The sequence below is a fragment of the Populus euphratica genome, unplaced genomic scaffold (assembly GCF_000495115.2).
Source record: "Populus euphratica unplaced genomic scaffold, PopEup_1.0 scaffold325.1, whole genome shotgun sequence".
Lineage (NCBI taxonomy): Eukaryota > Viridiplantae > Streptophyta > Magnoliopsida > Malpighiales > Salicaceae > Populus > Populus euphratica.
In genome coordinates, this window is record NW_011500213.1 from 221,274 (window position 1) to 234,063 (window position 12,790).

The 12,790-nt window shown below is 32.3% G+C and overlaps 2 protein-coding genes across 2 annotated transcripts; one reads left to right on the plus strand and one right to left on the minus strand.

The window, feature by feature from the left end:
• The first annotated feature begins 4,542 nt into the window (after positions 1-4,542).
• Positions 4,543-6,792, plus strand: LOC105112166 (40S ribosomal protein S14). The gene is made up of 6 exons (XM_011007761.1): positions 4,543-4,663; positions 5,086-5,205; positions 5,315-5,360; positions 5,822-5,907; positions 6,030-6,159; positions 6,497-6,792. Exons 1-6 carry the CDS (start codon positions 4,661-4,663, stop codon positions 6,562-6,564), a joined length of 453 nt encoding a protein of 150 aa, XP_011006063.1. The 5' UTR covers positions 4,543-4,660; the 3' UTR covers positions 6,565-6,792.
• Positions 6,793-8,722: 1,930 nt separating this feature from the next.
• On the minus strand, positions 8,723-10,335 carry LOC105112168 (peroxidase 60-like). Its single transcript, XM_011007764.1, has 4 exons — positions 10,056-10,335; positions 9,778-9,957; positions 9,450-9,621; positions 8,723-9,340 (listed from the first exon to the last, which is right to left on the minus strand). Exons 1-4 carry the CDS (start codon positions 10,296-10,298, stop codon positions 8,883-8,885), a joined length of 1,053 nt encoding a protein of 350 aa, XP_011006066.1. The 5' UTR covers positions 10,299-10,335; the 3' UTR covers positions 8,723-8,882.
• Positions 10,336-12,790: the final 2,455 nt, after the last annotated feature.

Below are 12,790 nucleotides of genomic sequence, written 5' to 3' on the forward strand. Positions count from 1 at the left end.
CCCGTATGCAATTTTGTTAGTGATTAAAAAGTGGAACTGATATTTGAGGATAATTTTTTTCAATTCTTTAAAATATATCAATGAACTTAAACCATCGGTGATACAATTTGTATGTTCTAGTGGAATTGAACTGTAATTTTTTCCAACTCTCTGAAATATATATCTTTAAAGAAATATGTAATCTTTATTAATGCATTTCATATCTTTTTTGACAATAAATCTCAGTAAGCAAGTGGAATACATGTTTATACAAATATGTGACAATCATGGCTTTGTAATACATATAATATATAATTATTTAAATTTACCAATTTAGATATGTTCAAAGCATGTACATCAGGCAAACATAGACTTTTAAGCCAGTGGTAAACAGGTAATTGTGCATTATTGTATAAGATGAAACTAGTTTTGGACTTTATAATTTTTGATCCATTATAAACCAACTCTATATTTTTATGGTGACAAATCAAAGGTATATCTATTAAATCTTTTATGTTGACATTTACCTTACTTTTCATATCTATAACCATGTTAAGAATGTTTTCAAATACATTTTTTCAATATGAATGATATCAAGATTATGGCGGAAGATATTAGTCTTCCAATAAAAAAGTTCATAGAAAATGCTTTGTTTTACCCAATCATAAGTTACACCAAAATCAGAAAATTTTTACTTATCAAATTAAAAATTAAACACAATATCATCGTACTATGATATTACATCATACAATTTTTCACTTGATAATACTAATAGTGGAACATTCTCTTCAACTCTACTAATAAAGAAGTCATTTTTGTTCTTTCATAACTTGTGATCTAATGACAACAACTATTATTGGCAATAAAAAAAGATATTTTACCATTATTTGTTAAGGTAAAAGCCTTGTTATTTTCTATATAACATGAACATACTAATTTTTTATACATACTCTAACTAGAAATCAATTCACACGCAGAAAAATCAATGATAGTTCATATCAAAACTGATTTTATTAAAAATTATATTTCCTCAAAACATTATAAGTTAAAATCATAAATGACCACAACTGCTTCAACTTATCATTCAATGGTTGAAGACAAATATCTATATACTGACCCAGACTATTAAAATTAGGTATGATGGTAGATAAAAACATGAACTCCAACTAAAGGTAGAGTAAAAAAAATAAAATAAGGGGAGTTAAATTAAAGGAGGGGCTAGGAAAAATTTCCTTGGAGCAGCCGAGGCCCCTGCTAACCCCCCTCCCTCTGCCACTAACTCCAACCTTATACACATCCTCGATAGAAAGTTGTAAACTGTAAGTATCACTGGGCAAAAAAAATAAGAAACAACAAATGACTCAAATAAATTGAGTCCATCTATACATAACCCAAAATGTATATTTCTTGATTTCATTTAAAATTGAGGATGCACCTTATTAAAATATTTCAGGTTTTGCCATCAGAAGGATGCATTATGACTCCATCAACTCCATCATATAAATAATGTCATGTCACGTGTTTAATAATATTTAGTGACATGAATAACATTTTCAATGTATTGAAAAAAAAACATTATGAGAAGTATATAAATTTTCTATATGTAATAATAGTTCTTCTTCTACCAGTTCTAAGTTTGTAACGAGCATACCCACATGTTATATTCTTGGTTAAATATGCATTTTTAAGGTAGTACAACACATAGAAGTTTGGACATATATCAATTTTCTAGTACACTAGGTTTAGGGATTCATCATAGATTTATCAGTATGGAAGTTCTTTTTCAGTTTATTCCCTTCATGTAACATGCTTCATGTCCATTCAATAACTTTATCATAATTAGTCTCAATTAGCCTATCATTTAATTTGATAGTAAACACTTGTGAAATAACCTATAATTTACTATGATTTATGCATTCATTCCATAATAGTGAATTATACTTTTTTAAAAGATCAAAAGACATAAGTATATTTATATTTGATTCTTAATCTATAATTAAATATTTACCTGCATAACCCTAATTTATTCTCATTATATTTGTAGCGATATTTTTATAAGGATTATTATTATCATTTATAACTCCATACATTTTACTAGAATTAAAAATTGATCCAATTGTTCTTTTTATTATAGTTTCATAAGAAATATATGGTTCATCATACTTTAATAATATGATTTTGGATGTTAGTATCTTTTTATATATTTACTAATTTTTTGGTAATGATTGCACAATAGTGATATGAAAACAAAAAAACAAAATTTGACATAAATGTAATTAATAAATAATTTACTAAAAACTGGATGGTTGTATATTTGAGAAAAATATTACGCCTTTATTATCAATGCTCATCTCTGGACATTCCATTATGCCTTTATTACACAAAATTAGGATGCTTGTTCGAGTAAGGTTTGAATAGACATAGATCTATGATACGTTTCTAAGAAGTTAGGAATAAGATTTGAACCTATTTCCATTTTTAATGAATTTTCTTCTAAACAATTAATTTTTGTTTGGAAGTATGATAATTGATGATTTTTTAGTTTATGTTTTCAATTTATGATTTTGACATGATAAAAAAACTATTTTTTTTAAATATTATATAAAAAATATAATTTTAATATATTTTAAAATTCTTTAACAATTTTTCCACCCCCTAGAGGTATAGGATGATTAAAGGAGTTAAAATGGATCTTATATAATTCCAAAACAAACCCTGATAGTTCTAATAAAATTGTTATTAAATAAAATAAATTTATACATACAGGTATCTACTAGCCTTTTTATGGTTTTGAATATTTTTTTGGAATTATAGTTGTCATTATTTTTTAAAGTATTTGTTACTTGAAAAAACATTAAAATAATATTTTTTATTTTTAAAAAAATTAATTTTAATATAAACATATCAAAATGATCTAAAACACAAAAAAATATATTAATTTCAAGTAAATAAAAAAATAAAAATAAAATTTTATTTAAAAAATAATTTTAAAATGCATAGAAAATTACCATAATAAACAAAACAAATCATATTATGGTGAAAGTCAAGTCATTTGTAATTGTTTTAGTTGAGTCCAAAAAAAAAAAATTGTATAGCCTGTTGTTTTTTTTATAGCTAATAAGAATAAAAATATTATTTCACTTGGCTTCATAAAGGTGATTAGAATCTCAAATATTGCATTTTTATATATTGAGATATGATTATCTAAATGATATTAATAAAAGAATAATTAAATGTAGTGTTCATCCCTAAAAATCTTGCCGAAATGATTAATTATAGAATAAATTTTATTTTTGTCTTTATTTAAATTTCACTTCGATCTTAATAGTTTAAAATTCAACAGTATCATCCTTCCAACATTAAGAAAGTCCTAATATTATCCCTTTTTCTGTGTTTTTTATGGAAAATTTGTTACACCCGTGAGAAAAAAAAAACAAAGATGGCATGACAATTAATAGCATTTTAATCAACTACAATTTTTCATCTCTGGGATTGATATTTCTAAGTGCATCTAAAATTGTTAGGTTTAATACTTCATTACTATGGTTTTTATTAGTGATTTTTTTGGGTACTATATATGAGGAGATTTCTAACTTTCTTTTCTCTTTTATGTTTGCATTTATTTTTGTGTTAATTAATATATATATTAACACAAAAATAAATATGAATATAAAAGAAAAAAATTAGAATTTTTCTCAATTAATTTATATTATTTTTTTTATTTTAACCTAAATATAAAATATATATATATATAGGTTTATATAGATTAAGCTGAAAATATTATTTTATTCTTAATAAATAAAAACAATATATATATATATAGAGAGAGAGGTTTGCTTAATCTATTAAATATATCATTTGATTTAGTAGATTGATTACTGTAAAAAAATTAATTTTTTATTATTTGAAATTGTATAATAATAAAGTTAAATTATAATAAATTGGCCGAGATTTAATCTCCATGCGAAAAATAATTTAAAACTTGATTTCTATCTCCAAGTAATTTTTTTTGAAGTTAACTTTATAATCATACTAGAAGTTAACTCATCTTAATCTAATTAGAAATTAAATTCTAATAAAGTCAAAAAAACAAAACAAAGAAATCAACAATTTCAGGAGTTAAAGCTGTGTAATATATGCTCAAAGTAAAATTCTATCTCAATTCTATTAGTTACTTGTTGCTTATGAAAATTGATTTTAACACCATACAACTTATGATTTCTTTTAATTAAATATTCATTTTTTAGAAATTAAACCAATAAATAGAAGTGATGCCCAAAATACTCTACAACAAAAAATATACTATGAAAAATCGCTTTTGACCCCTTTTCTTAAAAAAGAAAACAGCATCAAATGCTATGTCCTATGGGCCAGTTTTTTCACAAGGCTTGGAAAAGCCTGGCCCATACAAATAACCCAAGAGAAGAAATCAGATTATTAGGAAAAACTAAAAAAGAGAAAAGCCCAACCCAAATTAGTCCCAATAAGAATAAAATAAAACTCCAAGGACTTTCAAGCAAATAAAAATGATGTTGACTCCACTAAAACCCTGGCCACCCCCATCATATAAAGTCTCCTCTTTGAGCCACTCTCTGTCGTCCTCCGCAACGCCGCAAGCGAGCTCGGCCAAATCAGCCTTTTTTAGCATCCTTCGGCTTCTAAACCTAAACTGCCTTCAGCCATGGTAAGTAAGATCTCTTTCACGTATTTAACTCTCTTCGTACCTTGTTTTTGTTGTTCTTGTTGATGTATATCTGCCCAGGAGGACTGAAAACAAGGAGATTTGCTTTTGTTATCTGTTTTATTTTAAGAAAGTAAACAAAGGGGAAGTGGGTTTTTGTTAACGTATCGTACTTTTGAATTTGCTTCTGTTGGGAAATTTGGGATTTTTCAGAAATAAGTTGATGCTGTAGAAGGTTTCTTATTGATGCTATCAGTCACTTGTCCTATGCTTTGTTTGATCATTCTTGACTTTGATAGTATATGCGTTAGCTGATTGTTGTTTAGGGAAGTGGGGTTTGAGTTCTATATTTGTTTTTCAGATTTAGATTTTGCTTCTTTTTTGTGGGTTTTTGTTTTGATAGAATTTTGTTTATGTTTTGATAGTCAAAGAGAAGGACAAGAGAGCCAAAGGAAGAAAATGTCACTCTTGGCCCAACTGTCCGGGAGGGAGAGCATGTTTTCGGGGTGGCTCACATTTTTGCTTCATTCAATGACACATTCATTGTGAGCATTCTTTCATATTTTCCCAAATGAACTATCATGTCTGTCTTTTGATTAACGGGATCTTTGGGGTTTATCTGTAAGTAACTTAACTTGGTTGAAATAATTGCAGCATGTGACTGATTTGTCTGGGAGGGAAACCCTAGTTCGCATTACTGGTATGTGTTTTATACTGTCATAATTTTTTTAACAATTGCTTTTTCTTGGAATGGGGTCATGCTTGTAAAGTTTTCAAGCTTGCTTCTGCGCTATTTGTCTTTTTCTCTCTTGGTTTGCTGGCTCTTATTATTAAAATAGACTTGCGTGCTAAGTGTCTTGAATGTTTACATTATGTTTCTATGTTCTTATCCAACATGAGTATTTTGTTGTAGCGTGTAGTGGCTTGTTGATTTATTGGTGGCCTTTTGTTTGTTCAAAATACAATTTCATGGTGAATTCGTCATTTTGTTATCATATGATTGATTGTTCGGTATTGGAAGTAATCCCCCCCTTTATAAGTAGGTAGTTTGCTTTATTTTGGTTGTGCATTACTCATAGAACTGTTGCATTGGCACATGCCATCAGGCCATTGTTTCTGCTACTAGTGTAACTCTTTCTCCTTGATCTGCACGTGTACCAGGTGGAATGAAGGTTAAAGCTGACAGGGATGAATCCTCACCATATGCTGCTATGCTTGCTGCACAGGATGTTTCACAGAGATGCAAGGTCTTTGTTCTGTTTTATATTTGATACATTGATTTTTTTAAAATTCCTTTTTTTAATTTATAAGCTGTTTTCTTTATTCAGAAGTGGTTTCATTAACACTAACCTGGTTTCAAAACTAACAGGAACTTGGCATTACTGCTCTTCATATCAAGCTTCGCGCTACAGGAGGGAACAAAACTAAGACACCTGGGCCTGGTGCCCAGTCTGCTCTGAGGGCATTGGCTCGATCTGGAATGAAAATTGGTCGCATTGGTAATTCATTAATATGAAATAAAGTTTTAGAACCATTGATTGCAATTTTAGGAGTTTAATATGCACTTGTGTTCGTTACCTGGCATGGATGAACTGGTGTTGGTGATGCTTGTGGATTGAAGCTGCATTAGTTACTCTTTAGTTTCTTATGTTTCAAGAGCCTAACATTTTATATTTGTTATATGCCATGAATACTGTCTATCATTTATGCTGTGTGTTCAGTTGATGAGTATGAATAGCTGAACAGGCCATGTAGCAATTAAACCAGAGAAGCATTTGTTAGCCTGAATCTTCTTTCATTAGCATTGAGTTTGACGATTGCTTGTATGTTTTTCAGAGGATGTGACACCAATTCCAACAGACAGCACCCGCAGAAAGGGTGGCAGAAGGGGAAGAAGGCTGTAAGCTGTCTCTCATCAGAGAAATTCCATTTCGGTGCTGCTGCTGCTTTGATTGCTTGGTGATGGCACTTTTCAAGTCAGGACGTTTTTGTAGCTTTTCTTATCCCATGGAAAATTGTTGACTTCGAATTGATATTTAAACTTACTAGAAACTTAACGATATGGAGTTTTGCTTGTGACTTTTATGCTCTGAATGAGGTGGTTCCTTTTATTGAAGCAATATTTTTGTTTAGTGATGCACTATTGCAAATAGTCATTTATTCTAAACGAGTTCGCAGCAGATTGTAGTCCCAAGTGATAGAAAACGGTATGGCTGAGTTTATATTTTGGTCATCGTTCACCATAAGCTTGCACGAAGCATTCCATATGAATCGGACACGCACCCTGTTGGGGTCACCTTTGTTGGAGTAATCTTCAGTTAGCCAAGCAGAAAATATTTCGTTTTAATCCTGGCGTGATGATGGTGCCTTGATCTGGTTGATTTGGATTCTACAGCTATCAGAGTTTTCCTGTTAGAAGGCTCAAATTTCAAAGATGTATTATGGAAAATAATTAGTACTATTATAAAACAAACGAACGAGCATGATTAAGCAAGAACAAATGAACTAACTGCGCCATCCTGCTTGTCAGGGCATTTCTTTAATACAAATCATACAAGATACACTAGTGTGGGAGGGAAGCAAAAGATAGCATAAGATCAATGGGCCGGAAATGGAAAACAAATATAAATAAACTTATTATGAAGTCTATCCTCAAGGCTTGGGTGCAAGTACAGCTTTTAGGTAGCGTTTGTTTGGTCACTTTTAGAAGATAGAAAATAATAAAGATAAAAATATATTTGATTCTATTAATGCTGGGTTAGGGGTCCTGTTTGCTGAAGTGACTGGTTCTATAAAGGATTTGCTGGGTAGGGAAGATGAACAGTATTTTTTTCCTTCAAATCTCATTGTAAAAAGAGATTAAAAGATTTTTTTTAGATCAACTGTTGATAAAGATTCTACATAATTTCCAGGTTTTAGAAACCGTGTTAAATTTAGAGGGTTTTCACAAGTTCTAAGAGATTGATCAACTGTAGGAATAATTAAAAGCTTCTCAAGGTAATGCCGAACAAAAACTAAAGAAAACTAAAAGCAAAGAAACAAAGAAAGAAACCAAGAATTAAAATCACTGAAAAAAACTAGGAAGAAGAGAAAATTCAAAGATAAATAGTCTGTTATTTTATCAAGTCATCGAAAACTCACAAATTATATATATATATATATATATATAGCATAACCGTATAACATCCAACTATGGATTTAGTCCATCAACTAAAACTGTATAATATAAATAATTCAAATAAATAAAACAAAAAACAAAATGAAATAGATTCATATAAATTTAGTCTCATACAAGCCAGGATATACTTCATTGTCTTTATTCGTGGATCTGATATTCCCACCACTAGGCCACTTCTTGGATGGTTCAGGCAAGCCATCCTGATATTGTATAAGACTTTATTTTCCATGAAATCTCAACTTCTGATGCCGACCTTTTCCTCTTCACTGGAATCCCTGCTAGCATGGTGGAGTTCCCTGCTCTAAACAGTTAAGAGTGTCTCCTTTGCTTATTTCTCTCCAGTTTCCTGCAGGTAGTGTTAACCACCTTCACAGACACCGGCGCTCCGCTGAGCTTCTTTTTCTTCTTCATGGGAGTCTCGAGGTTGGTTTTATTGATACCACCAACAAACTCTACACTCTAACGCTTCAAATTGGAGACACATTTGTGTTCCCGAAGGCACAAGGTCACTTTCTATACAATGTTGACTTCAAGAACCCTGCCATTGCTATCTCTCTTTGTTTGGCAGTGCCAATTCCGGAACCGACTCAGTTCCTACCCCCGTCTTTGCCACTGGACTTGATGATGCTGTCCTCGCCAATGCCTTCAAAACTGATATGGCTACTATCCAAAAGATCAAGGCAGCCCTTGCATAAAAGGCTTGAACTAAAGTTCCCCTCCTCACCACCATCTGTTGAGATTGTTCTTCTGAGTGCATTTTTTTCTTTTCTAATGGCACGCCAAGACTACGATATTAATTATTTAGCTGAATGAATGCAGTTCTAATTAAAATGATTCATCTCATATTGCGCAAACTTGAGCTATTCTTTCATTGACCAAACATATATAATTTTGATGCTTGCTTCATTCAATTAGAACAAGATTACAACAAATAATAAATACAAAAAAGAATAACATAGAGAAACATGAGATAAAAACAAGTAAACAAAAGGGGCATCAATAAACAAGGATGAAAGAAGATTAGTTGAAGGATGACAAGTATAATCAACCGAAGATATTAAAAAGATTTCCAGCAGAATTTCCACTAGGAGAATTAACAGCTGCGCATCTTTTCCTGATCTCCCCATCTTTGCCAATCTTGACATCAACAGCTCCCAACTTAATCATGGCCCGACCAAATTGAAAGCTGAAGTCGTTGCTTCCAGCTATTCTTGCCACTGAGAATCTGGTGTTCGAATCCAGTGCCAGCTGCTGATCAACTTCGAGAATCCCATTACCTAAACGTATTTGCTCGTAGTAAGATTTGTCCACTGAAGAAGACTTGAGAGGATCCTGGTCCAGATTAGCTGAGTTGGTACTGCCAGAATTTTGTGGACAAAGAGTTTGTAGGGTTTTCAGTAGTGTTGTATTCATGGTTGGATCAGGGTGGCCAGTGCTCTTGAAGTCATAAAGACGATTTTGGAATAAACCACAATGTGCTACCCCGACACTGTGACCACCTCCTATACATCATCAGAAGAATCGAAAGACAAATTAGAAATGTGCTTGGAAATGTAATATCACATGTCGTTTCAAAGAGAATTAGGAATGGAAAAATGCATCACCACATACCAAGAAGATAAACCATGTCAATAGTGCTCAGTCTTTTGCTATTAAATGCTGCAATAGCTTGAGGAATTGGGATACTTGGAGATGGCAGTTGCACATTTTGAGCAGAAGATACACGACCATCTCTTCTTCCTGTTTGTACAGGGTACCATCCTGTCCTTGACTTCTTATCACTCTGCATGAGCACAAACATTTATCACTCAATTCTTTTGTTATCCTACTCTTTTGACCCCTGAGTAAATTTTGTTAATGTGTGTTTACAGTTCAATTCTTTTGTTAAGAATGAGACGCATGTATTGATTCTGAAAGGGAATAGAAAAAAGTTCTGCACCTCGACAACAGCATCTCTGGTAGCCATTACTATAATATCAGCACAAGAGACGACTCCTGGGCATGTATTTTCAATTTCCGTCTTTATTTCCTCGATGAAATCGTAGCCCCTAACACTTAAATTTGGAGGTGCAGTTTTCTCACCATTTGGCACATCCAGTAATATAGATGCATCACATCCCTTTCAACACCCCCAAAAAATTGCATTAGATTGTGCATGTATTGAGCAAAGAGTACTAAAACAAATTAACGTTGAAAGGGATTGTTAAACCTTCTTACATTGACAAAACAATCATGAAATTGCATGCGAAGAAGAGCAGCCACTATTGTTGTGTCTGTACTGAATCTTGCCTTTACTTTCTGCTTGACAATTTCCTCAACATTTCTCTGAAAACCATTTCTGTCCTTGCATTTTCCATTATAGAATCCAAACTGCAACTGACCACTGCATTGGCCAGCCAAGTTCACAAAGATGAGGCTAAGTGCTAGTGCCAATGCAGCAGCTACTCTTCGCATTTCCATTCTTTTCTTCTTTTTCGAACTACTAATATTTGATATGGAAATAAAGCACATTCTGCTTTCTATTTATAAGGAATTGATCAAGATGATAGAGATATGGAATCCTTGCATAACATGAGGTTGAAATGGTGTGCATGATCACTAGTCATTGTCATTAGACGTGCAGTCCTCTAAGGATATATGGTGCTGGTGCTGGTGCTGGCGCCAAACGCATGGAGATACGTAGCATTCCGAAAGTTATTCTAAAGAATTACAGCTAGCTGGCTGCCTTGCCCCGGAGATCTGGAGCTGATATGAAAGAAGGATACTATAATGGAGGAAATTGTTGCAGTGAATTATTGACCAATAATCTAATCTAATCATTTTTTCCCCTGAATAATATAATCTAATCCTGTTTGACTCAAAAACCGTGCCAATCAAACGTTTTAAACCTTCATGTTTCCCTACGAGGAAAGCTGTTCTAATGACATGCGCATGTGGTTCACGAAAGCAATTATGTATCATGGTAATTAAAATATCCTAACTTGTCTGGGAAAATAATATAATCCCTTATTCTTGAGGTAAAATATACTGTTGATATTTTCTTAATTGCTAATAGTATATTTTACTACACTGCTAATAATCTTTTTACAAGGTAAAGGTAGTGGATAAATGTTTTTTTGATTTTCTTCTACGAGAGTATCAGGTTTTTCTAATTTTTATATATAAATAAATAACAGTTTTAGTCTTAGAAAAGATAAAAAAAAAAAGAAAATTTTGTCTTTGAAGATATTTTGGTATTTTTTCTATGAGAATTTTGTGTAATTAAGAGGACTATAGGGGTATTTTAGTATTTTCACATTGTATTTTTTATTTTTTAATTAAAAAATTCCTGAAACATATTCCACACGTCCCAGTGAGTAAACGATGCCGCATCATTAAGAAGGCTCTTGAAACGCTACTCGGATAGATGCATAGTCATGCCTTTTTCTACATTGAGTAGTGTATATAGACATATTATGATTAAATTATTGTCGGTGATTGATTTGTTATTTTTTTTATTTCTTTTCTTTCTCATAACAACTAAAGTGTATTATTATCCTCTCTTTGTTTATTGTATGCTTGGGTCTGATAATCATGTTTGATGCTAGGCCTAGACGCGCGGGTTTAGCACAATTGTCAAACTTAAGGTGCTTGGGTCTAGTAAAGCTATCAGACCCTTGCACTTGGGTTTGCCAGGCCCAATTGCCATGAGTTTAATGTGTTGCCAAGCCTCGGTTAAGCAAGTTGACAAACTCAACTAAACTTGGGCTAGGCATGATTGCCAGACTCAAGTTGCACTTGAGTTTGAGTGTGACATGGTTGTTGTTGTTATTGTTATTATTATTATTATTATTTTATCAAAATATAAAAATATATTAAGATAAAAAGTAACCATTATAGTAAACCAGAAAGTTCATAGTATGTACAAAACAAAGAGTTTACGTAAAAAGTATAGGCTCCCAAAATAACTAAAATGGATGCAGCCTAGCCAAGATCTTACTGGCCAAATCCATAAAAAGAAAATTCATGACATGAACAAAAGCTAAGGGGACAAGCTCCCTGTAGGGAAAGCTAGGGGGAGAAGCTCCCTGCAGGGAAACTATGGTTAAATAAAAAACTAGCGCGTAGTTGGTGGTGTTGAGCTTAACCCAAAAACAGCATCTATAAAGAGAACTGACATGTAAGAAATGTAAAGTTATTGCATGGCCAGAAGATGACATAGAACCCATTTGTATAAACAGATAAAGAAGTAGTATTGAAGAAGAAAACCACAGGAAGCAGCCCCTCAACACCCTCTCAACCTAGCAATCAAAGGACCATAAACAAATAACTAGCGAGACTGGAGAACAATAGAAGATACATAAAAACTAATACTTCAGTAAAGATCAACCATCAGCCTTTACAATATCTCAATAAGAGCAGGAGTCAGTCAGCAACACTATAAGCCATGGGATTTTTTTCATGAAAATATAGGATTTTGTAGAACAGAATCTGATACTTGCAGAATATAAGATCAATAGATTTGTCAATGTTGTCAAAAACCTTTCCGTTTCTTTCTTTCCATATAAGGTACACAACTAAGCTAAAGAAACTCTTCTCATTCTCATCTGCAAACCTTTCTTGTTAGAAGTGATACCTCTGATTGCACTATTTCGAGTAGCCATATTCCTTGTAATCCTTAACCAGCACTTAACCTTTCTTAACAAAAGAGAGGTCCAATCACAAGCAAAGAAAAGATGGCTATGTGACTCCTTTTCTTGCCTATAGAGTGCACATTAAATGTCTGTCAAGAGTGTTGGTGGGAGAAACCATTGGTGGTGGCTTTAGAACACTCAGAGGGGATAAAACACATGGTTTTATTACAAAATAAAAGCTTACAAAATACAAAACTTACACTCTTAATACACACCATCTCTTTCTCTCTTGTGTTTCTCTATACTCTTTCCTACACTTAATAATACAAACTTAACAGG